The sequence below is a fragment of the Squalius cephalus genome, assembly GCF_949319135.1.
Source record: "Squalius cephalus genome assembly, chromosome: 25".
In the NCBI taxonomy this organism is placed as follows: Eukaryota; Metazoa; Chordata; class Actinopteri; order Cypriniformes; family Leuciscidae; genus Squalius; species Squalius cephalus.
Genome location: NC_137146.1, coordinates 22,829,019 through 22,853,928, shown reverse-complemented (window position 1 = coordinate 22,853,928; position 24,910 = coordinate 22,829,019). Strand labels below are relative to the sequence as shown.

Genomic DNA, 24,910 nt, shown 5'->3' with positions numbered 1-24,910 from the left:
TTAGTCATGTCAGCTGTCTTGTTTTTTTGATTAGTTCACTGTTATTTACAGTAAGTCCTGTGATTTGTTCAGTTCTCTCAAGGACGCTTTACAATGAACATGCAACAAGAAAGGGATAACACCAATAGGGTAGACAATGAGGACAAACAATAGAAGTAGGTTTGAGTAACAAGAATACAGAACAGTAAAAGAGCATTATATAGACAGGGCAGCATACAGCAGAATAGAGACAAGCACAACGAAATACAGAACACAACTTAAGAATGATAACATTCGGAAAATTAGTGAGTTTTGAGTAATTATTTAAATTCAGAAATATTATTAACACAACAGAGTGATCGGGGGAGATAATTCCACAATTTAGATGCAACAACACTGATTGACCTGCCCCCCATTGAAGAGAGGCGATGCCGAGGGACAACGAGAAGGCCAGAGTCAGATGATCATAGTGAGCAAGTTGGGGTGTAAATGAGGAGCAGTGCAAAGAACCAAGCTGTGCAAAGATTTAAAAGTGAGCAGGAGAATTTTGTATTTAATACGATAAGCCACTGGAAGCCAGTTGAGATCAAACAGAATTGGGGTGATATGAGCAGAACGCTTGGTATGGGTAAGTATTCTAGCAGCAGATTTTTGAATATTTAGTAATCTGGAAATGGAGCTGGCAGGTAAACCACTAAAAAGGGCATTGCAGTAATCAAGAAGTGATGAGACAAATGCATGGATGACAGTTTCAGCATCTTTGACAGTGTTGAAGCTGGGGAATGTGACGCACACTCTCAGAAAAAAAGGTACAAAAGCTGTCACTGGGACAGTACCCTTCAAAAGAGTTCTAATATGTACCATTTAGGTACTAATATGTACACGTTTGGTACCAATATATACCTTTGAGGGACTTATATGCACTCTTTAGGTACAAAGGTGTACCTTTTGAAAAGGTACCGCCACAGTGACAGCTTTTGTACCTTTTTTTCTGAGAGTGCAGGTGAAAGAACGCAGATTTTGTAATAGAGTTAGAGGGAGAGGAATCGAAAATAACACCTAGATTTTTAACAGTACTTGATGGTTTGATGTGAATACCAACAATCTCACAGGTGAAATCAGTAGAAATATTGCTAGTGAGTGACGGAGTTCTAATAAAAATGATCTCAGTTTTGTCCAGGTTGAGTTTCAGAAAATTTACATTAAGCCAATCTTTTATTTCTTGCACACAGGCAGAAATTTGAGTCGGTTAGGGCAGATAGAGCAGGTGTACAGATAGAGTATAATTGGATGTCATCAGAGTAAAAGTGGTAATTAAAGCCATGATGGTGTAAGATCTGACCCAGAGGTAATATGTAAATTATTAATAATAATGGTCCGAGAACAGAACCCTGGGGGACACCTTGCTTCAGGGGGACAGTAGGTAATCCTGAAAATCAGAAAATTTCTGATTTCAGAAAATCCTGTACTGACATGTAGAATTGTCGGTCTGTTACAAGTGTAGCTTCAGTACTATTAAGTGGGCGAAAACCAGATTGAAAGGGATCAAAGAGATTATTTTCGACAAGAAAAGACTGAAGCTGGGAGGCAACAGTACTTTCCAGTAATTTAGTAAGGAAGAGTAAATTTGAAATAGGACGATAATTTGTAGAGAGCGGTAACTAGAGCAGTTTAAGTGGCAGAAGTACTGTAATGAAGCACAGGCAAGAGATGCATTGATGAAGTCTTGTTTCTTTGATTAGTTAGTAGTCAGTAGTCTGTTATTTAAGCCCTGTGTTTAGTTCAGTTCTTTGTCCGTTCTCGTCCTACAAAGTTTGGTTGTTCTGTTTGCTGTTTTCTGATCCTGAGATTGAGTTTTTTGTAAAATTTTGGTTTTGTAAATAAAAGACTGCTACTTGTAAATCCTGCACTTTAATTTCATCCTGCTTCAACCAAACAGTGACAAGTGTAAATTATTCAATGTATTATTCTCCCTTGATTCTGGAAATCAATTCTCCCTTGACGATGGAAAATGCAACAATTGGCGTGAAGAAGAGACCGTTTAATTCTTACCTTTATAAAAGTTCACTTTGATATTACAGTCAGCAATGTGTATTTTGAGGACGCGCAATGCTAGAGCCTTTATGTAAACAGGTCACGTGCTGCGTTTGTCCAGTCAGTAACAGCGTCACCGCAAATATCCAAATAAGGACTCTAACGCGGGGTTTAGGACTGTGCAGTGTGAAGCGGGTGTTTATGAACACAGAGGATTAACTGTTAACCCCGGGTATAGTATGATCAGTGTGAAACGTGAATAAATATAACCCAGGATTCCTTTTACCCAGGGTTTAGAATGACCCAGGGTGAACTATTTCAAGTATGAAAAGCTATATATACTATTAAACACATTTAAACTATTTTTAGTTTAATTCAATTAAAACAATGGCTTGAAGCGTTCACGTATTTCTCAATGAAGTGGTTTCTTCTTCAAAGTAATTATTCAAATAAATAGTCAGTAAGAAATACACTTAGAGCAGTGAGTGATTTTCTCTTTTTGGTAAATATTGTTGTTTGATTAATATTCTCACCATAATAGACAGCAGCAGGTCTATTATGCTGCATTTACACAGTGCAGAGATCTGGTATTTTGACATAAATCTGATTTGTCTTCATACCACATGTTTACACTCACTGAAGACAAACCAAGTGGGTTTACACCAATACCTCGCCAAGATGAGAAATTACCCAAGAAGTACATCTGAATGTTTACAAATGCATTACCGTGATGCGTAGCCATTATTCTCAGAGCACACATGCAAATTCGCAAGTGAGCGCTTGACTGAAGCTGCCTGTCAGTCACATTTCAAATTGAGTTGGCACTTGTACTACTGATACCAAAGACTTCAGATATACAAAGACAGTATTACTATTAATGGGTGAAAGTGCAATAATCCTTTTAAATAAAAGAGCCAATAGCTAATCAGTAAAGTCACTGGGTCACTGCCGCTGCCTTTTAGACACACGCTTAGGACTGCAAATGCGCATTAGGCTGCAAATGCAGTTTTTTGACAGATGATGGCAGATTTCATTAGTATTTCAAATATGAAATTTAATTGTAAGCTTGGTGAACAGCTCTGGATAATTTGATGTTTCCGAGGGACTTTGCTGAATCAGTTACCGGCAAGTTCCCTTTCTATATACGGTGAAAAATTGTAATAAATGGGACATTTCATGTAATTTTACAGTAAAAATATTTTTTTGGGGGAAACAAAAAGAACAAGTCACCTTATAATTTACAATAAATTGACATTCCCAACATTTGATGGTTTTTAATTGAAATAACTATGTTTCCTCTTAGTTTTTTTTCTTATCAGTTGTGTACATTAGGGTTTTATCTTAATTTGATTTTGTTAAGATATTATTTACCTAGTATCTAGTATCTACCTCACCTTGTGGAAAAGCTACTTGTGATGAGCTTTGATTCATCCTGTGGTTTTCTCTTTACCGCCCTGTGTGTTTTTTTGGTTGTCAGTGTATTATAAAGGTACAAAACAGATTTTAGTGCTCTGGTAGGTTGGTCTATTAACATTATATAAGGGTGTATTCACACCAGGAAAGTCCGATAGTTCACTTGCTTTGGTCCGGACCAAATAGGATGTTGATTTTTTTTGTTTGGTACGGTTCGCTTTCACACTGCTCTTTTTGCAAGTGAACCAAAATGTGTAAACAAAACCACACGTGTGCTAAGGTCGTCCATTCATTGGACAGGAATTCTCAAGCAGGGAAAAGCAGGAAGTGCACAAACAGGCTCAGCATTTCGTAATGTAATATTTGTTATTTTACTGATTTGGTGTTATTCTCTACAAACGCAATATGAAGAAACTATATGGTATAGATAAAAGCCCGCCCGCACCGACAATTGATTGCTTGGGTCCTTACATGCGCTTCGTGAGGCACACTAGCTGGCACACGCATGCAAGGTCTCTCGCTCCCTCTCTCTCTGCCGTGCGCGCGCTCTTGCTCGCTCGCTCGCTTTAGACACCATTATGCCAAAATGTCCGTATCCTCATAAGAGCAGTCAAATAAAAGGCTCAGTTTTCTGCAATTGGGTCGGTTCATGTTCACACCGTAAACGAACCGTACCAGAGTTTGTTTGGAACCGTACCGAGACCACCTCTTCAGCTGGTTCTCGGTTCGATTGTTTGGTCCGCACCCGAGTTCGATTGCTGTATTCACACCTGCCCAAAAGGTTCGCACCAAGGGGGGAAACGAACTAGAGTTCGATTCAATCGAACCAAACGAGGCAGGTGTGAATACACCCTAAGTTAATGGAATGTATGATTTTTAAACAGTGCAAATTTTGTTTTATATATATTACATTTTGCAGTAATATTTAGAATTATATTATACAAATTTCACTTCTCATTTTAAGTTAAGTTTCACTTTAAGTATTTTTATTGTTTGTGTCATTTTTATTAGTTTTTTTTTTTAACATTACTATTTAGGTTTACTATTACTATTGATTTAATTTAATATTAGTAATATACTTTTCATTTAATTTCATGTTATTTTTATATTTTTTGTTTTTATTTATTTCCAATTAGTAATTTTAGTGCTTCATCATTAACACAATTAACAGTAATCAACACATTCAGTTAGCTGCAAAGACAACATTTCTCATTTTCTTTTTCTTTCATATTTACTGTATATTTTATTTTATTTAAGCTTTATTTCAATGAACAAAAATGCTTTTAATGGTTTTAGGTCTAATTAGGGATAATAACCCTGCTTTTTAACTGTAAATTTGTCTGTAAAACCTTATATTTTGCTATGGAAAAGTTCTGGCAACCACAGCTTTTTACAGTAAATTAGTTTTTACAGTGTGGGAAAAGTCATGTTTACCAGCTGCTGGCCTCGCGGTCCCCATCCTGCATACTGCAGGTGAGCGTTTCGCACTTCTGGAGGGTTCAGGATCCACGTTTCCCTGTGAAAGAGAAGCAAAGACATTACTAATCAACTAGTTGGTGGTGGAATGACAAGTGGACTAGTTGACCATTCTGACCCAGACAAACTGACAGGCAATCAGTCAAACATTCATGCCTTCAGAGGGCTAACAGAGAACACTTCCTCTATGTGGTGCAGTGGAGCGTGTGCCAACAGATATTGATTTCATCGCAGTGTACTACACAGCCCAACACAACAGCACGGCGAATAAAGCACCACGAGGGAATTCCTGTGGCAGGAAATCTAACAGTGATAGTATATCCCAGTGTGCTGTTAAATCCGGCTGGAGCAGCGGCCCAGCGCTGTGTCAGCATCTGTTCCATCTGACAGAGCTCATAAATATAGATGCTTTATTCTGCTGCTTGTTATAAAGGCGCTGTGCAACAAAGGCCCAAAAATTACAGGTGACACGAGCTGTATGTCTCTGTGCTAATCACAGGACAGATGTGTTGGTATGACCACATGGTAGCAGAATGGAAAGATACAGTCCTCTGAGTGGCTTTGACACATGAATTGAGCAGCAAAACGCTGCATCGATGTTTTCCTCGGTTGTATAATGACAAATGGATTCTGTAAACTAATGCGACTGTTATATGAGCTCAGCAACTTACGGAGTTTCCAGGCTGCAAATGATGTAGTCCGCAGTGAAGGAGTGCTCGTAAATCTGAGAGTTTGAACAACACAAACACAAACAGAGAGAAATTAAACTGTTGGAGAACAGCACTTACTTGCACTAAAAGCGCCAACAAAGCTCTAGTAGCAATAACATTTGAGAGGCTATGCATTGCAGTAATTTTACCACAGTTAAAGGGTGATTTTAGCCCAAACGTAAAGAGGGTAGATTTTTTTTTTACCATAGTAATATAACAGTAACACGCCCCTCGAATGCCGGAACAGCTATGGTGAATGTAAATGACACTAATGTTTGATAAATAACACAATTCGTGGGCTTATGGTTAACAAGTCTGACTGGTAACCCAAAGGTTGCTGGTTTGATTCCAGTACCAGCAGGACATGACTGAGGTTCCCTTGAGCAAGGTACTTAACCCCAGTTCGCTCTCCGGGTGTCACAGCATAATGGCTGCCCACTGCTCTGAGTGTGTCACGCTATGCAGTGTGTGTGTGTGTGTTCACTACTTACTACTCCTAATGTGTGTGCACATACTTGGCCTTCACATGTCACTTTCAATTAACAGTACAAAAGTAGAATTTCAGTATTCAATATGAATACTGTTTTCCTGCGCAAATCACTGGATCTATCAAATAATTCAAACATACCTCAAAAATACAATGAAGATTTAATGACTTGAATACATTTCTATTGCAAACATACATATTTTTTTGAGTTTCTGAAGTCAGACATGTCCGGTTGGTACATCTGTGCTGATATAATAAAGAAGAAAAAAGCTAAAGTAATACAATTCTTGAAAATAAAACCTTATTAAGTGCTTTATTATTATTCCTTAATATTCAATATATGATACAGCCCCCAATAATTATTTAAATTCATTATAAATTAAATGTATATATTTACATTGAAAATATATTAAAAATGTGATTATTACTTTTTACATTATATTATAAAATAAAAATAATTCCATTAAGCATGCTTTAATTTAAACGATTGTTGAAAATCATATAAATATTCTTCAAAAACATTAGTAAATAACTACCACGAAAATTAATAAGATGTTTCCTGAACTTAAGTGTGCAACAAGGAATCCTCTCTGTTTTAACTTGAATATTGTGGTTTGGAGCAGGATTATGGAGGAATGGTTCCTTTGACATTTGATAACATCTTTGACATTTTTGACCACTAAATGACTCTTCCACACATTACATTATCCTCTCTGTAGGCTGCATCTTGGTGCAGTAATAATATAATTCAACTTATGTGTGGTCACAATCAGATTTCAGAGCCTGAACTATCTAATTTAATACAACGCTAATCCACCGTTGTTAAAGAAGGCAGGAGCGCTGTTGTTGCTCTCTGAGGACAGTGTCAACATCTGTGTGTGAGCCAGAGGGCTGACCGCAGCATATGCTCAGCACTGACGTGAGCTTGACACGTGTGCTGTAGCAGAGCTGTTAATACTGTCAAAGATTAACATTCAACACCTGTACTCACCATCACCCTATGTCTTACAGATGCTGAGAGATGGAGAGCTGCTTTGTGAAGGGGGCGTTATGAATGTGAGTGTGTGAGTGTGTGTGCGTGCGTAGGCAATGACAGCTGGGGGACGAGGTTGTCATCAATCAAGCTCATGTTGAGACGGGCACTGAATAACAAACTAGAGGCAGCGCTCACACTCTTTCCTTTAGCTCACTCTTTCTGGTCATGTGTGTGTGAAGTGCTCTGGTGTCGCTGTCCCAGTGCTATGACACCTTCTCCTCCGTCTCTTCAGCTCTGTAACAACAGCTGCCCTGATCAAACTAACTCATCACCTGCTGCTCAGACCTTCAGTGGTTGTGCTTTCAACATTTGTTTTCTGCATGAAAGCAGTCTGGTTAGTTGTGGAAGATGTTCAGGTGTGCAGCAAGGCAAGGAATCTTCTGTGTGTTAAGGCCCGATATATACTTCAAGCGAAATCAGGCTTGAAATCAGGACAAAACGAAGATTGTTTGGGAGTTCAAAACAGCTTGGCAAAGCAAACTGTCTGGAATAGTTTGCTCTGGCTGAACAAACACCTTCAAACTACCATTGGTCCTTGGTGATGACGTAACAACGTGGGTGTGGCTCCGAGACTCCGCCTTCTTTGACATGAAAATCCTCTCCGGTTCATTTCTTCTGTTCTGTCCGTCAAGGTCAGACGAGTAAAAACATGTACTGGAGAACAGCTTTATAGTAGAAATTGACGCAGCTTTTTCATGTTTAATACTGTAATGCTGCTTACTTTTAAACAATCTATTGTATATTGTGCTATATAAATACATGTGACGTGACTTTTTTGTTTTTTGACGTGAATTGCAGAGCTGTGATCGCTATGATCAGATGCTTTCTAAATTGCTGTTTCTCACCGTTGTAATTTTTGTTGTGTGTTTATTTTGTAATTGAAAGGAGAGCGTGTAACACGTAATTACATGTTCATCTAAACATCGCTCTCAGCAGTGTGAGCAGCATTGGACGTTGGTTAACAGTATTTCACTGGTCATGTTACACATTTCGAATTCACCCCTAATAATAAGAACGAAAAAGAACTTTGCCGTGAGTATATCGGGGCCTTTAGCTTGAACATTGTGGTTTGGAACAGGGTTCTTGTCCAACACTGAAACTAAAACATAAACTATTAATTTTAAATATTTTAAATTAAACTGAAAAATAAGAGTTACACAAAATAAATGGCAGGATTGATCTGAAATGAAAAGACATTCAGTAACATCTTTGACATGGATAATGTGTCAGGGTTCTGCCCTGGCAGCCTTGTCTGTGTTGTCTTTGTTTCATGTTTCTAAGGCTGCGTTTACACTTGGCATTACCATGCGACCTGTATCCGGATGTTGTCCACATACGCATTGAAAAGACAAGTGTAAATGCGCTTCTGATCGGAATGTTAGTAGTCAAATATTAATAATAAAACAATTTAAATATTTTATTTTAAAATAAACAAATAAAATGTACAGGTAGTTTTAAAGATAAAAAACTATAAAAGACAATTTGACCAAATTTATGAAAGTGAACTGCTATTGATAACACATTATCTACAGTATCTGTATAATAGTATAATCCATTCCTGAGTACAATATTTTCTTTCGACTATGACTTTTCCATGTAATCGGTTAAAAATAATTTATGGTCAATACAATTAATTGTAAGCAAATTAAATCATTTGAAACTGAACATAACTATAATATATTAATGTCCTATATATTTTAACTTATTCATTTCTAAATCTGGAAATGGCAGTTCACTAAAATTCCCTATTATTTCCAGGATTTCTATTACTTTGGGAACTTTTTGGAGCGTCTCCTCTTGAATTGTTACCTAGCTAGCAACACCTGCGGCTAATTCCCACAATCAGAGTTCAGAGACACACTGTATAATACAATATGAAAAGAGAGGGTGGAATAGAAGTTGAGTTCGGACCAACCAATCAAACCAAGTGTGAAAACAGACTCTGTCCTTCTTTCTCTCAGCTGGCAGTAGGTGTGTGTGTGTGTGTATGAGAGAGAGAGAGAGAGAGAGAATGTGTGCTCGGTTTCTATCATTCCAGCGGGGTGTATTTGGTTCTGGCAAGGCGTTGGAGTGTGGCGGCCCTTTCACATCGTGCCATGATTACTTTCATCTCAACACACACATGCAACACCCAAATAAACACAGGTCTCACCGGCTGCACGTTGTAGGCCAGCAGAACGAGTTTCATATCTGGGGAAACCTCATATTTGCTGGCTTTGTACATTTCCTGGAAAGTGAACAGAGAAAAGGTATATGAGACTTTTAACAAGCATAGTTTCATTACCCTTATTCCTTAAATGACTGTGATAGATTGCATTGCGCAGACACTGAGAGAGTGTGGCATTAATCAGAGCTGCAACTCTTTGATTCTGAACAAACATCATGTTCTTTGTCCTTTCCTCCACTGTTTTGCATCCTGCCAGCCCCACTTTAACGATCTGAGGCTGTTAATGAGCTACACAGAACATTGCTCTAATGATGGATGCTTTCAGCTCTATTAAAAACAACAGAAGTGTCAGCGCAATGATCTGTTGTATGACACGGTGGAGTAATTTATTCTGCAGAGAAGGGTTGTAAAGGTATGTGATTTTCACGGTATGTTAACCGAAAATATCACGGTATTAAACAATCAGTCATTATTATTATTATCATCAGTTAACCCTCTGGGGTCTGGGGTGTTTTTGGGGTCCTTGAGATGTTCTGACATGCCCTGACATTTGTGCTTTTTTCAGTTGCTTATAAACATATTAATGGCAAAAAAAAATTACACACTATTTAGCACAAACAGGGCTACCATAATATGTGAGCAACAAGAATGTACATGTCTGCATTTTTGAGAGAATAATGTTTATGCGTGGTTATTGAAAAAACTAAAAACTAAAGTTTCTGAAATAAGGCCACAAAACACATACTAAATATGTGGCAATAAGACTTTTGACTAATGGATTTCATCGCCTAGTGTTTTTTCTTCAAAATGATATGAAAATCATCCTGCCTAATCATCCACAAAAAAACGATACATTGATTTTAGTTTTGTGAAACACTTTTAGTTTGGAAAGCCAATATGCGGATGGGGCGTAAACGCTCCAACAGCATCATGCATATGTAGTAGTTCACACCTGGTGAGACTACGTCCCTGCATACTTAATGAGCCATTCATTCAGGTGACGTGTCACCTATAGCTAACTTAAATATACAAGCTTCATAAAAATGATCATTCTAGGAGAAAATTTCAGATGGCATTTAGAGGCTTTTGCATCTGAACTCTTCATATATACACACGCACATATATATATGCATGCACATACATACTTTATAATCTTTTCAAAACTAGTCAACGTCTTTCAAAACTAAAGTATACATTTTATCATACGTATTTCAAAGTAAAGGATTCATTAGTTAGTTGATGACTTTATTTTTGACAAAACACATACAGTATATATTCCTCATCTCAGTATAGCAATAGAGTTTGCTAAAAGCTGTTCATTCAATACAGCAGTATTTGAAAATCGATCATATTTTGTAAAATTACATTTATATTTGCATTTATGTCAAAACCTAGACACTTTTAAACATCAAAAGGACATTTATTAATATGTATTCGTGTCAAAATGACAAATAAACAGATTTTCCTATTCAATTTTGCATGGAAACGCTTCCAAGACGCTTGCGTGTCGCGTGAAAAATAGGCGTCGGTTCTATTTCTAGAATGCACGCGTTTTCCACGCGGCTCGTGCCGCACCTGAGACGCGCGTCTCACACAGGCAGTGTGCAAACTCTAAACTGTTAACATGGATGGGAGCAGAAATAAAAACGGACACGCCACGCAGCTGAGACGCTTACGCCACGCATCCAGTGTTTCACCGGCCTTATCCAGCGGATGTGGGCGTTTCACAGGTTTGTATGGATCGCCTCACATTTGCGTTTGAATAGCGCGGTCTCCGTAGGCGGAGTCACATTAAAACTTAATTAGCTGAGATGAGAACGACTGACATCTCTCTCTTTACATACATATTATATAAACTGTGAATATTTGTTTTTTATAAAAATTACTTCATTTGAAAGAAGATAATTCAAGCTTCATGCCTGTGTGACTGTATGCCTGTTTGACTGAGTATTCGCTGAGTTACAGTTCATTTTCGGACGCGTTTCAGAATTGACTTCACTGACGGAGAGTAGGCAGAACTCGCATCATGTTTATTTTTCTTTATTTGGCGAAAAGCACAACACTTTGTTTTTATTATGAGCATACACAAAAAAAATACACACTAAACAGGATCGATTGATGTATAACACAAGCATATAAGATAAAAATTTATATATTTTTTTATTTTATTTTTTGCACTCATACGAAAAAAAACTAGCCTATCGCGCCGGCGCGATAGCCGACCTCAGGGGGTTAAAATGACCGTTAAATGAATGAAAACAGGTTTCTTTGGTTGAACAAATACTTTATTATAACACACTTGAAACCATTTGTTTGTTTTGTTTATTCAAATTTCAATAACTAATCAATTCAATTTAATAGTTGATTATGGATTACATTAATAACTTATTTTTTCATTAATAATTTATAAAACTTTTTAAGAATAATAGAGTCCTATGAAATGTATTTTATTCAGAAAATATTTATTTTTCTTTTTATGATTTAATACAAATATATTATCGAAATAATGCATACAACTAACAATTATATAAATGTTTCAAAATGTAATCAAATGGAAATTTAACAACTTTTATCCTTTTTTTGGCAAAGTGCTGAAAAAAATATTCTTTAAATAATGTATAAATAAATCTGTCACGGGTAGTTATTCTGAACAAAGTGCATGACACAAATAATTTAGGAAACAGTCTTTAATTAAAAAATACTCAAGAAAACAAATTTCAGGACTAGACAAGGCAAAGACGGCAAGAGCGCAGAGAGTATAAATACTAGAACAAATGAGGGAACTAATAAGCTAATTAATTGGACGACAGGTGTAATGAATCAAACAGATCCAGACTAGGAAAACTAAGTCAAATGACAGGGCACACAAGTAAACAGGACAGTGCCCAAAAAACAAAAAAACAAAGTGAAAACACAGCATACATGTTACATTAAAACAGGGGTCTCCAACCCTGCTCCTGGAGGGCTACTGTCCTGCAGACTTTAGGTCCAACCCTGTTCCAACACACCTGCCTGTAATTATCAAGCAACCCTGAACAGCTTGATTAGCTGGTCCAGGTGTGTTTAATTGGGGTTGGAGCTGAAATCTGCAGGACTGTAGCCCTCCAGGAGCAGGGTTGGAGACACCTGCATTAAAATAATGCTACATGTAATAATGTACATGTAATGTCATCACTTTAAAAATTTGATTTAAATTGGATAATATTTAGTGCTTTGAAGTGCTGGAAAAAGTGTGATGCACTTGAAAGTCCTTGAAAAGTTTGCATGAACACTGAAATGAATAATGTATAAACATTCAACTATTTCTGCCACAATACCATGGTTACAGTTACCGTTACTACATTAAATCCATGACTAATGTTAGTGATTTGTGGACAGAAAAAACTTCTATAATGTTTCTCCTAGTTTCCACATCAGCGCTGTTTGATCTGATATCTATGGTTTGTAACAGAGAATTGTGCGCTGAATGTGAATGCTTCTCAAAATATCTTGCAGCGATTTTATTAATACTGTGCAAAATTCAGTTCTGATATAGTAAACTAATATATATTTAATTACACAGTTGTTTTTAATGTAAGGCAATCACATTATGACATTATTGTCATAATTAAGTGACTTAATACATATTTGGGATCACCTTAACTGATGAATCATGCACAATAAGAGCAGTAACATTTTATCAAGCAGTTAAACACAGCTTGGATTTTAATGTCTTTAAAGGGTTTCACAATTTTAGAAGAAAGAGATGGAGAATAAGGAGGACAGTAACTTACAAACTTCCTGTTTGTCACCAGGATTGTGCTTTCGTTGGTCTCCATGTTAAAGCGGACCACATCACCTTCACGGGTACGATACAGAAGCTCATTACCTAAAGGGAGAGGATCAGAGGATGAGAGTTAGTTATTTAAAAAAATGAGTTATTCGTGAAATTGTGTGAGCCCTGACAGTTCTAATCAGGTTGCTTTAGATCGTCTCTCACTTGAGCTCTGTCAATAATCTAGTCATGAACGTGCCCCTCAGTGCTCTCTGGCTGTACCAGGGGGGCTGATAGTTGAAAAGGAATGATAAAACTTTTCATTTTTATGGCTTTCCACATGTGACGATGACTTTGGCAAGGGCATCAGCAAAAAGCTCTTTGAGAGGTCTGGAATGTAGCACACAGCCCTCAGTGAGAAGAACGCAAAGTGAGCAAACAGCCCCATTGCCAGTTTTAATTGCGGATTAGCGGAATGGTACGCAAAGGCTTCTTTTTTTAATCTTGCTTGCATAACTAATCGGTGATAAGAGGTGACACAATTACCATCACAATCACATTATAGCTAAAGTTGAAGGCAATGAAAGCTCAGAAGTTCTAATGGGTCAGATTGCTGCGGTCACATTTAGTTTTTTTGCTGTAGATACGTTCAAAATAGAATGAATATGAAGTAAATAATCTGGTATGGACATAAAACATGAGTTGTTTAATGCGCTGCATAATAAATTATAATAGTATAAAGAATGTTTTTTTCTTTTTCTTTTAATGGTTGTTGTATTCCTCTGAAAGTTAAATTTGTTCATTTTATGGTGATTGCTGGGAGAAAGGTGCCCTTTGCTCTGGTATTTCCATGCCTGAAATTGACTGGCGAGCTGATAAGATGCCAGAACAATAATTTGTCTGCTTGACAAATTCCATCCTTTCTCACTTTTCCTCTGACCTGATGTCGGGCCATGCGTATCAGATCAGAACCTCATCAAGCGTCCTCTTCCCCTCTGCTCTCATTCATCTCTCACACTCTGTCCATCACACATTCAGACAGGTGTGCTCTACACACTTCTCCACACATCATTCATTCTTCAGAACTCCTCTAAGCTCATCCCAACTCTCAGTCCCTGTCGCTAACTCATAGATCATTCCACTCGCTGCTTGAAACTGCTTCTTATGTACTTTATTTCTAAAAAAATGACAGGGTGGGGGTTGTAATAAAACCAAATCAGATTTCCTAATTTCCCAAATAGATTATTCAATAATACTACAATTACTGTTACTCATGTTGGGTAAGTTGGGGTCTGAAGTGATTTTGACACTCATCTCACGTTTGCCACTTTTAAATAATATTTTTAAAAAGATGCATTTTAAACCAGAAACATTGGTAGAATTTTCACCATCCCAGATCTAAAGGCTGGAATACAATGCATACATTTTAAATTGCGAACAGACTTTAAAACACTAGGCATATGAGCTTGTTGACTTCATAATCATATCCTAAATGACTGAAGATCACACAGATATTCAACTCTTTCCAACCACAACAAACTCATACAGAAACAGGCACATCGCTGCTAGGAGACACATAACAGATGAAAACAAACACATATGCACAAGAACTGACTGCAGTACTGTAGAAAAAAAATAGCCAAGCGGCAAGTGCATTTGGATGCGGTCTTGGGTGGGTGCCCTGTACACATTATAACGGGATATATGTTCTAAAATTGGCTCAAAATATCACACGTTTGATATCCTTAGACTTGATGGAATCATAGTCTGAACTAAACAATTGGATTCTGCGTCTATCTGTCATGATTCCTGTCTTGTGTGGACTTTTGTTATTTCCTGTCCTGTGCCATGTTTTGTAGTCCTTTGTAGTTTTTCCTGTTTATTAGTCTTCCCGGGTGTTTCTGATTAACCACACCCCCTTGTTATCTTGTGTAGCTTGTTGCTTGTAGCTGTTTCCTATTCCATGTTCCTGTCCTGAGTTCCGTGTTTCGTTGTTTGCCCTGGATTACCTGTTTGTTTTATTAAAGTAGTGCTTGCATGTGGATTCTCTCTCCGCTTTGTCCTTGCCTCATCGTTACAGAATCATAGTAACGGACTCTTTCTGTTTTGGTTTTATTTTCCGGTTTGCCTGAGTTCTGTTTGCTAGTGTTTCCTTAGTTAACATCCATGGAACCTTTCTAATTCACACCAGGATCTTTATAGTGGAAAAAGGTTCTTAAAAATGTTCTTCACACTAAGGAAAAAAACTGTTTACTGGAAAGTTCTTTGGGGAACTGAAAATGGTTCTTCTATGGCAATGCTGCGAAACCTCCTTTTGAAGCCTTTATTTTTAAATGTATAGTGTAGCCTATTCTATCCCTAGATTATTGTAGTATTTGCATATTGAATTGTGATGGACTTCATGCATTTGTTTGCACACTGAATTGTTACTGGTAATTTCTTTCTTACAACTATTTATATCGCTGCAACAGTTGACTTCTTTACATAGAGCAAAGACTAAAGCTAAACTCACCTAAACCTTCAACAATATTATTTTGCTGCCTTGCAAACACTTGTATTTCCTTTGGGAAATGCAAATCTTGTTAAAATTGATATTTCCCTTGACTCCGTCTGTCATCATGGATGAAACTTTTCGCGAATCTTTTTCTGAGTTTGCCTTATACATAAAAGGATACAAGCATCACTGCCCTAATTTTTTGGGAAAAATAAGGAAATTTATAAGGCTGCACTATTTTGGTGTCTGTGGTTTGGAACAGCCATCACAAAAACTTGTTGCCTAGGTGGGTGGTTTAGTATTTCATATGTCATTACATATGCTCTCTGTTTCCTCAGGTCTGTTTTTGCTATGAAGAACTTTCTCTTCACCAACTTTCTCTTTTCCTGTCTGTAAAAATCGTGATCTCTGAATCTCCTGGCCTCTGCAAACCCAGCTTCTCTCCTGCGTTCTCTGTTTTTGATGGAGGCGAGCAGTAGGAACTGGCACAAAGCACTTCCTGCAGTGGAGCCTGGGGTCACTCACTCAAACACAGCACTCACCTTCACTCTGCTTCTTTGTTCTTCAGGGCATAATTCACTAACTCACTCACCTTGGCTTTCTTTTGTTTTTCGTTGCCCTTCTTGTCCTCTCTTACACACCCTTAAGCATGATTCCTTTTATCTCTCTTTACCCTGCTCTTTCTTTATCAGTCCTTTCGGTCTCAATTTGTTCCAGGACAAGGTTTTTTCTCTGATCTGAGTTTTCCCGCATATCTCCACCTGACAGCAGGACTTTATTTCTGCCTGTCTGGCTGATACATGTTGGCTATGTACATGCTATAAAGTTTCAGGAGTGACAACCACATTTATTTGTGGATGACAATCCCCTAACCTATCATTCTGTGAGTGCAAAATAAATAAGTCAGTCCAATGGGTCCAAACTAGTGATGGTTGTGATAATGGTAACCAGTACTTTGGCATCACACAGCTGTAAACAAGAAACATGGATGCCAACAGTTACATCTGTAAGCCCACGCAAATTTGAAATAAACACATTCATTTTAATTAAAGCCTCAGTAATTAACACAGTACTGTTCAAACTGGATACACAATTGTACTGATTGTCAAATTTTAAAAGTATATATACTGTATATTTTAAAAAGTGTACTTGCAGATAATATAATGTTAATGAAATAAAAGGCTACTTAAGTATACTTAAAGAGTACACTTTCATGACTAAGTTTCTTAACACACTGAAGTACACTTCTAAAAATGCACCATGTACTCATGTCAAATTAACATTTTAAATCATTGTTTTAATCCTTTGTCATGCTTTAAAGAAGTACAATTATTTTGATGTGTTCACTAACATACTAAAGCACGAGTAAAGTAATTGAATCTCTAACTGTAATGTGTTATTTGATATTTAAATTTGATATATTTTAAATGTACTAAATTGAAACTTCATAATCACAAATGTTAAATACATTAAAATTAGGGCTGTCAAAATTAAGGTGTTCATTTTGTGATTTTTTTTTCCCTTCATTTTAACGCATTAAAAAATAGTTAAGGCTATTTACACAGCATCCGTTTTTTCCTGGCATGCTATCATTCATTCAAGTGCTTTTAAACCATTCAAGTGCGATAATACGCAAAAGAGAACGTCCTGGTTGCATACAGGGAACGGACGACATAGTCGACGTCGACTGAATGGGATCACGCTAGCGAGCCTGTCTTCTTCGAACATGTTAGAACGAGCCAATGCGCGCATTGGCGTGCGTGAGACTCCGCCCCGCCGCGCGGGCTTAAATACGGAAGCAGATGCACGCACCACTTGTTTTTCGCTGAGGAGCCGAGCGGAACTCGGAGTCAGCGGTGGTCCGGCTATAGTGGCAAAGGGACTTCGTCCTCCGTTCCACGCAACCAGGACGTTCCCTTTCAGTCGAGAACGTCAGACGTAGTCAACGTCGACTGAATGGGATCTTTAACCCTGGAAAACGCCACTAGAGCTGCCACCTTCCAGTGCCTGGGTAAAAGCCTCAAGTCCCCCCGCAACTCTAAGGCGGAGAAGGGTGAGGGAAGTCGACTGCTGTTCCACAGGACCACTGCAAGCGTACCCTGACAAGGAAGGAAGGGACGCTGCGGAAACCACATCCTGCTCGAAGGGAGGTAACGTGGGGGATACACATATGGACTGGGCGGATGACCGGGCAGTAGTAGCCTTTATTGTCACTTAGTCACAACCCTTCACCGCTCCTCCGTCAAGGGTAGTGAGGGGGGAAAAGCTTATTCAGGCAGTTTCTGGCAGAGAAAGGTGCTGTCTACAACCTGGTAAGCTCTCCATGCAATTCGGGAAAGAAAGGCACTGGGGCGGCGAGCTGAGAACCAGCGCGGCCCGTCCCGAGATACCAATCATCCAACTGAGACTGTTCGGGACAACGTTACACTCCCAGAGGGAGACATGCAGTCGAGTCATCATTTCCAGAGGTCAGCTCACCCTCCGATGCTGCAATCGGCATCCTGTCCCCTGGAGAGGCCCGAATGAAACGGCTGGTTGGTCCATTACAGAGGGACCAGCGTGCTCAACGGGGCTCCACCGGCTGCGATGTGATAGAGGAGTGAGGGGCCCACAGGGATTGGTAACCGGGCGGGGAAGCCTCACTATGATCCTCTGATCACCCATCCCACACGGCGCCGTAGCGGGGCGTGGTTATGGGGACTCCAGCTTCACGCATGAAGGCGAGTCTTGATCTCAACACCACGATAGTCATATCCTCGCAATGAGAACATAAACTATCCACAAAAGCTGCTTTGACGTGCTGCATATATACACATACATTATATACACATATATAATACAAACACGTGATACAACCATTGTGACCATCCATAGCGGGGGACAGGGAACGATCGCATCCAGAAACGCACGGGTGGAAAGGCATCTTGAAAAAGACGCAAACACACCCGTGTTGCTCTTTCAGGAAGTGAAAAACTCTCACCAGTGCCGGAGCACACAAGGGAATGACCGCGGTAACACCGAACAGTGAACTGAAACAGTGAAGCACTCACTTTTCCGCCCTCTAACCAGCCATCAACAAACACAGAAATTTGATGCATTTAAAACAGCAGTTGAGAGCTCAAAGCTCGCGATCACCGCTGCACTCGCGCTGTAGAATCACCAGCAGCTGGAAGAGTCTTCCTAGAAGAGGCACCAACACACTCGCTCGTTGTAATATAACAACACTCTTCAGAGACATCGACGTGAAGACCGATCGGCTCCGAAGCGAAAGACAAGTGGTGCGTGCATCTGCTTCTGTATTTATGCCCACGCACATTGGCTCGTTCTAACATGCTCGAAGAAGACAGGCTCCCTAGCATGATCCCATTCATTCGACGTCGACTACGTATGACGTTCTCGACTGAAAGGGAACTCAAAGATATACTGGCGCGATGTCTGTGAAATTTGCGTCTCTCTGTGCTCACTCACCCGAAACCTGCCCCAGACAGCCCGCCAGAACCGCTTTGAGCTCTTTTTCAGGCTTGAATGGACAGAAACACACATCAGCCTAATATACCTGCTGCTGTCTGCCATTAATGTTAATCAAACAACAAAAAACAACTCACAGCTCTTGACTGAATAACCTTTGTAGCTTTAGTAAGGATTAATCTATATATTTTTTGCAGAGCAGGTAAAAATCAGTACTCGACTGGACCAATAGGAAAAATTCTTAGCATTGAGCCCTGCTATATTGAAGGCACAGCTGATTTATAGGAAGTTCACTTAAAGCGGTGGTATAATGCCCCTTTTCACAAGATGTAGTCTCTGATGTCCCCAAAGTGTGTATGTGAAGTTTTAGCTCAAAATACCCCACAGATTATTTTTTACAGCATGTTAAAAGTGTCCCTTTTTGAGGATGAGCAAAAATGTGTCGTTTTGTTTGTGTTCCTTTAAATGCAAATGAGCTGCTGCTCCCTGCACAGAGGGCGGCGCTTCAACAGCTCCTGTGTGTGTGTGTGTGTGTATGTGTGTGTGTGTGTGTGTGTGTGTTAGCAGCCCCGATTACCTCACAGACATGCACTGAAATGTCAGAAACTGTTCTGCCTTTTATGTTTAAACTGGAGTCGGACAATGATGGAGAGACTCAAGAAGAAGTGACAACGTAGAATGCAACAGGACATTTCTGAATGGTTTGTTGATGAATTTATGTTGCTGATGTGGAGTTAACTATCTTCAAGTCTTTGATTAGCATATTCTTTCATGATAATCTATAAAATCGCTCGTGTGGGAACTGTTGTAAGATGCCTACAGAGTGACATGCTATTGCATTGGTGTTACGTACTGTATTGCATGTGAAAAAGACGGATGCGACAGCTTGAGCAGACTCAAAAATGTGCTCTACTACAACAACTCTTCCTCTTCTCAACATGGACTACGTGTTCCCGGGGGCGGGGTTTATGTAGATTTTAGGGTTGGTGATGTCACTAACCCGGGAGGAATGTTGTGTAGTCCCTACCAGTCGTTTGTTGTAGTCCTTAAAAAATGATTTCTTTAAAAGCAAATATCTTCCTTTGCTTTTAACTTTGAGCGTTGCAACTTTGCAGGTGTTGTTTAAGCTCAAACATCAACATTACACACTAACTAAAGTTAGAAAAGTGAAATCATAATCAACCACCCCTTTAAATTAAAAGTTATATTTTTAAAGCCTATTAAATGTTAATGTTAAAAATGATGGTTCTCAATCATACTGTAATGTTGAATTGTTATAATTACTAATTTCATCCCTAGATACTGAGAAAAAAATCCATATACATCAGTAGCAGTATTGGTATCGGTGATACTGGCCTTCTTTCATAGTACTTAGTAAAAGAGGTCAATAAGCAAATATTTAAAATATACCTTCTTTATGTTGTTTCTAGATTTCAATGTGAAATTATACAGTCTAAAATATAATTATAATTAACATTTTAATGTTAGGTGTGAACAATCGTGATAATTACAGAAAATGTGTGATTAATTCGTTATTTTTTTAATTGATTGACAGCACTAATTAAAATACAAGAGAGTAGTTTAATTTTTTTATTAATTTTTAATAAAATCATTTTTTAAGTTTAATTTAAAATGACATTAAATAATATTTCAGATTACCATAAAAGCTTGTCAGCTCATTCATCAGTGCACTTTAACTCTTATTTCAAAGACAATATGAAATGCTGCTTGCAAAAGGGGGTGCTCAATTTTTACACCCAAGCATTTTTCCTAAGCAAATACTGAAAACATCTCAGTAGGATGTTTCTAGAACACAAATAAAGGCTGCCATATATAATGCACCTGAGCAGTACTCAGACTGTGATGTGCTAAAAGACGCTTCACGCTGAGCAGGGAATGAAAATCTGGTCATTATGTAACAAATGCAACTTTTTCTTTCGGCTCCAGCTCCTGCTTAATCGCTTCTGATTAAATTGATTTCTTCTTCTTGTACAGGTAATTTGCTGCAAGCAGGGGCAGAGGTGTCTGCAATGGCTGGAGAAACAGAGTGAGCCGCAGAAGAAAGGACATTTGCTGTGCTGTAAATCCACGTTAAACCTCAGCTGCCCTCTGGCTCAGGACAGCTATTAAAAGAAATGCAATTGTAAATTATTCAAAATGCTTTCACATTAAAGGCGATCCACCGATCCTGGTGTCATATCATACAGAATTGGAATTAATGTAAATCAAATCACTGAACCTGAAAGTATTGCATTTTCATGGCTTTTTGGACATATGCCATGGTGAAACTTTGGTAGTATTAAACAATGTAAGTACCATGTGCTATTTGCATTTGGTATTTAGTACAATGATATTATTTCTGTCTCTGTGTAATAACAAATAATAACAATAACAATATTTTTTTTTCTGTTATTTTAAGGTGTTCTTGTTACAGAGTAGTTATACATTTAAGTACTGGGTAATAATAATTAACCACAGGTAATTACTATATGGTTAGGATTAGGGTGTGGTTTAGGGTTAGTTGCATGTAATTACAGTATGCATAATTTATAGTTATTACATGTAAAATAAAGTGTTACCAAATTTCCTTTGTTAAATATGGGTATATATATATATATATATATATATATATATATATATATATATATAAAAACTTGAATATTTCATTGCCTTTATAGGGGCTTTTGCACCAGGTAGTTCCAGGAACTAGCCACTTTCCAGAGAACTAATGGTTCCCTTAGGAACATTTTCCTGGTTGCATTCGCACCGCCAGAAGAAGCTCTGAAGTGACGTAAGCCGCACTTGTTGTTTTGACCTTTATTTTGACGGCACTGAGAACACCAGTCGGAGCCTGAGAACACAGTGCTCGCATTCTCTGTGTTCACTAGTTTATGATCTGTCTAACAGTCCTGTCTAATACATTATTAGATATAACTGTTATCCACATTATTCCTACGCCCCATGATGCTTTGCGCGAATTATGTGTGTAACTTCCGTTAAGTTGTAAACAATCAGTGAAAGACAAGCTCTATGGATGCAATAATATATATTTTTTAAACTGTGTAAATGACATTACATTATTCTACTCACCCTTCAACAATTGAACATTAAAAGGACATTTAAAAGTGTAAAAGCATCAACAAGGTACTTTCAACAGACCATGAATAACCCCAAAAGCGTGAATCTTTCCACAGCAAAATCAGACGGTTAAATATCACTGTGGTAATCTGTTTTATATAACATACGTTGCTTTAATAATAATTAATAAAATGTATTTACTTCAGCATTGCGTGATACTATTTCAAAGTGATTTCAGTCATTTTGACAGGTAATAAATTGTATTTACCTGTGAAAACAAACCTGGAAAGAGAGGTGAGGATTTGGGGAGAAAGAGAGGTGAGGATTTGAGGAGAAAAAAAGAGAGATTCTTCATGCATTCCAGTGAATTATAATGGCATATATCGTAAATTAAATCGGGCGAACAGACCACAAATGTGCAGTTAATGTTGACCTTTTTCATACTATTACAGCGGAATGCAAAAGGAAACAAGAAAATAATCATGAGGAAAAAAATGCAGTGACTGAAAAGAGCTCTTGCCATATATTCTTGTTATAACATGTCATGTTAAAATACCAAGTGTTACGTTATTCTCTTGTTATTCTTAAATAAAACATGAAAGAAAACTGATAGCTCATTGAGTCAAACTGACGGATAAGCTTTATTTGTAGGGCAACCTTATGATTTCAAATGATTAGTTTCAGTCTTTTTGAATGGAAGTTTCCCAAACTGGAAGTGCCCCCCATAATTCACAACGCAGTAAGCTCGTCAGGAATAAGGTGGATACAAAAGCCGCATTTCCACCGCAGGAACTTTCCCCAGGAACTAGGGACTTCAGGGTGGTGCTCAGTGTGTTTCCACCGCAGGAACCAGGGTCTAAATGAAGTTCCGGGTAAAAAATTCTCCTTTAGAAAGTCCCTGCTTGAGAGGTAGTACTTTTTCAAAGTTCAGGAACTTTCGGGGATGGGACTTGGGTGCTCAACATGCTAATTGGCTGAGTTCATGCAGCATTCTGATTGGTTGACTCCACGCAGCATTTTATTTCATCCACCATTTTTTAAAAATCTGTTGACTTTATTAAGCTTAAATTCAGAAGATGACATCCAGCGGGAACTGAAAAGTAGTGTGCAGTCCTATGTCACCAGACTCATTTGCCTAATCTTCACAGTACTTTAGACCTCGATGGAAAAGCAGACAGCGACAGGTCTGGGGAAAAAAGTTCCTGGGACAAATTGTTCCAGGTAATTTCAGTGGAAATGCGGCTATAGAAAGACAGTAAATGAAAAGGCATTAGCATATGCCGTGTGGTTGATGTCCAGTGTTGCTAGCTGAGCAGAAATACATAATCATGTTTGGCTTGGTCTCCTCAAAGTTGCGTTGGATTCTCTCCTTAGCGTAAAGGTCAAGAGGCCAATCTATCAGTTTTCCATGTTCATAGAGTTAGTTTCTGGAGTAAATATATAGGCTATAATCTGTGTTTACGCTGCTTTTTTTTAAATGGCGGGTGTTGGTGTTTCGCGTGCGTTCGGCCAATCAGCGTACACTAATGTCACTAGTAGTTCCTATACTGCTGGTTTAGACCCTATTTTGAAGTAGGAACTAAATTAGTTCCTCCAAAAATCGTTCCTAGTTCCTGCGGTGCGAACACGCCAAAATCCGGGTACTTCCGCCAATAGTTCTAGGAACTATAAAAAGGTTCCTCCGGTGCAAAAGCCCCTTATGATGTAATTCCACCTTGTGAAACAAATCCAACAAATCAAGACAGTGAGAGAACAAAATCCAAAGCTCAGTGTGTTGTCAAATTGTTTGATCTGTGGTTTTTATTTGATCTGATCTTTTTGTGAGAAAATGTGATTGCTAATTGCCACATTCTGTACCATGTTTACTGCACAAGTGTGTGCACTGTTGTTATTTACCTCTCCATTGTATTAATAATGCTTTTATTAATTTAATGTAACCGTCACATTCAGGCTGAGGAAGAAGATGAGGTGAGCGTAGGGGATCTAAATGCAGCAGTCAGTTTATGAAAAAAAAGTAGTATCAACAATGAGAAAGCAACGTAACAGTGTGCTTATGCACAGCCAACACCGGACAATGAGCAAACTGAACTGGCTACTCTCGCACTGTCAGTTTTTTTTTATTTTGACAGCCACATTTACTTACAGGTATGTGTCTCTAAACCCCGTTCAAAAAACAACTAAGAGTAGTGTCTCGAAAACTGTCTGTATGAACGTGCAACGGGAGTCAAGCCTGTATTCTAATGCTAGTAATCATACAGACAGTAACCAAAGTAATGTCAAAGATAGTGACGTCCGTACAACTGAAAAGTCATATCACTTTTGAGTCCAATCGAGCCACGAGTTCATCCATGAAATCTTCTTTAACCGACAGCAGCTTTTATATTTGGGTGGAGAGCAGAGCATTTGAGTCACAAGTAGAACACAAAACTGACGGGGACAACTCTGCTGGAGAACAGTGAATGGATTTAAAACCTTCAGATGACACACAGCTCATATCTCCGTCACTGTAAGTTACCAAAAACACACATGAAAACCCGCAACACACGGTAGGCACTCTTGCACAGACAATTAGTTGTCCAGTCCGGTTCCGTTCACACATCATGGGATTTCTGAGAATGTGGTTGTGAGTCTTGAAAATTTACAGATGTAAGTTCGTCATAGAATGCGGTTGTCACTCTTGAAAATAACTGAACTGTGTGTGAACACAACCGTATTAAGGACTTAAATACAGGACTGACAACCATATTCTTCTGATGTGTGAATGTGGCCTATACTGAGTTAACTCAATGAACAAAACAAGGATCAAGTGTCTGA

At 38.4% G+C, this 24,910-nt stretch overlaps 1 protein-coding gene across 2 annotated transcripts in view; it reads right to left on the bottom strand.

Annotated features, from left to right (window-relative positions):
- Positions 1–24,910, bottom strand: part of dpp6a (dipeptidyl-peptidase 6a) — a 352,775-nt gene that overhangs the window by 56,291 nt on the left and 271,574 nt on the right. For both annotated transcript variants that reach the window (XM_079863854.1, XM_079863853.1), the window contains exons 4-7: positions 13,076–13,170; positions 9,288–9,362; positions 5,574–5,626; positions 4,861–4,942 (exon numbers count right to left, since the gene is read on the bottom strand). In XM_079863854.1, coding sequence (XP_079719980.1) covers positions 4,861–4,942; positions 5,574–5,626; positions 9,288–9,362; positions 13,076–13,170 — 305 coding nt within the window. The remainder of the gene's footprint in view (positions 1–4,860; positions 4,943–5,573; positions 5,627–9,287; positions 9,363–13,075; positions 13,171–24,910) is intronic.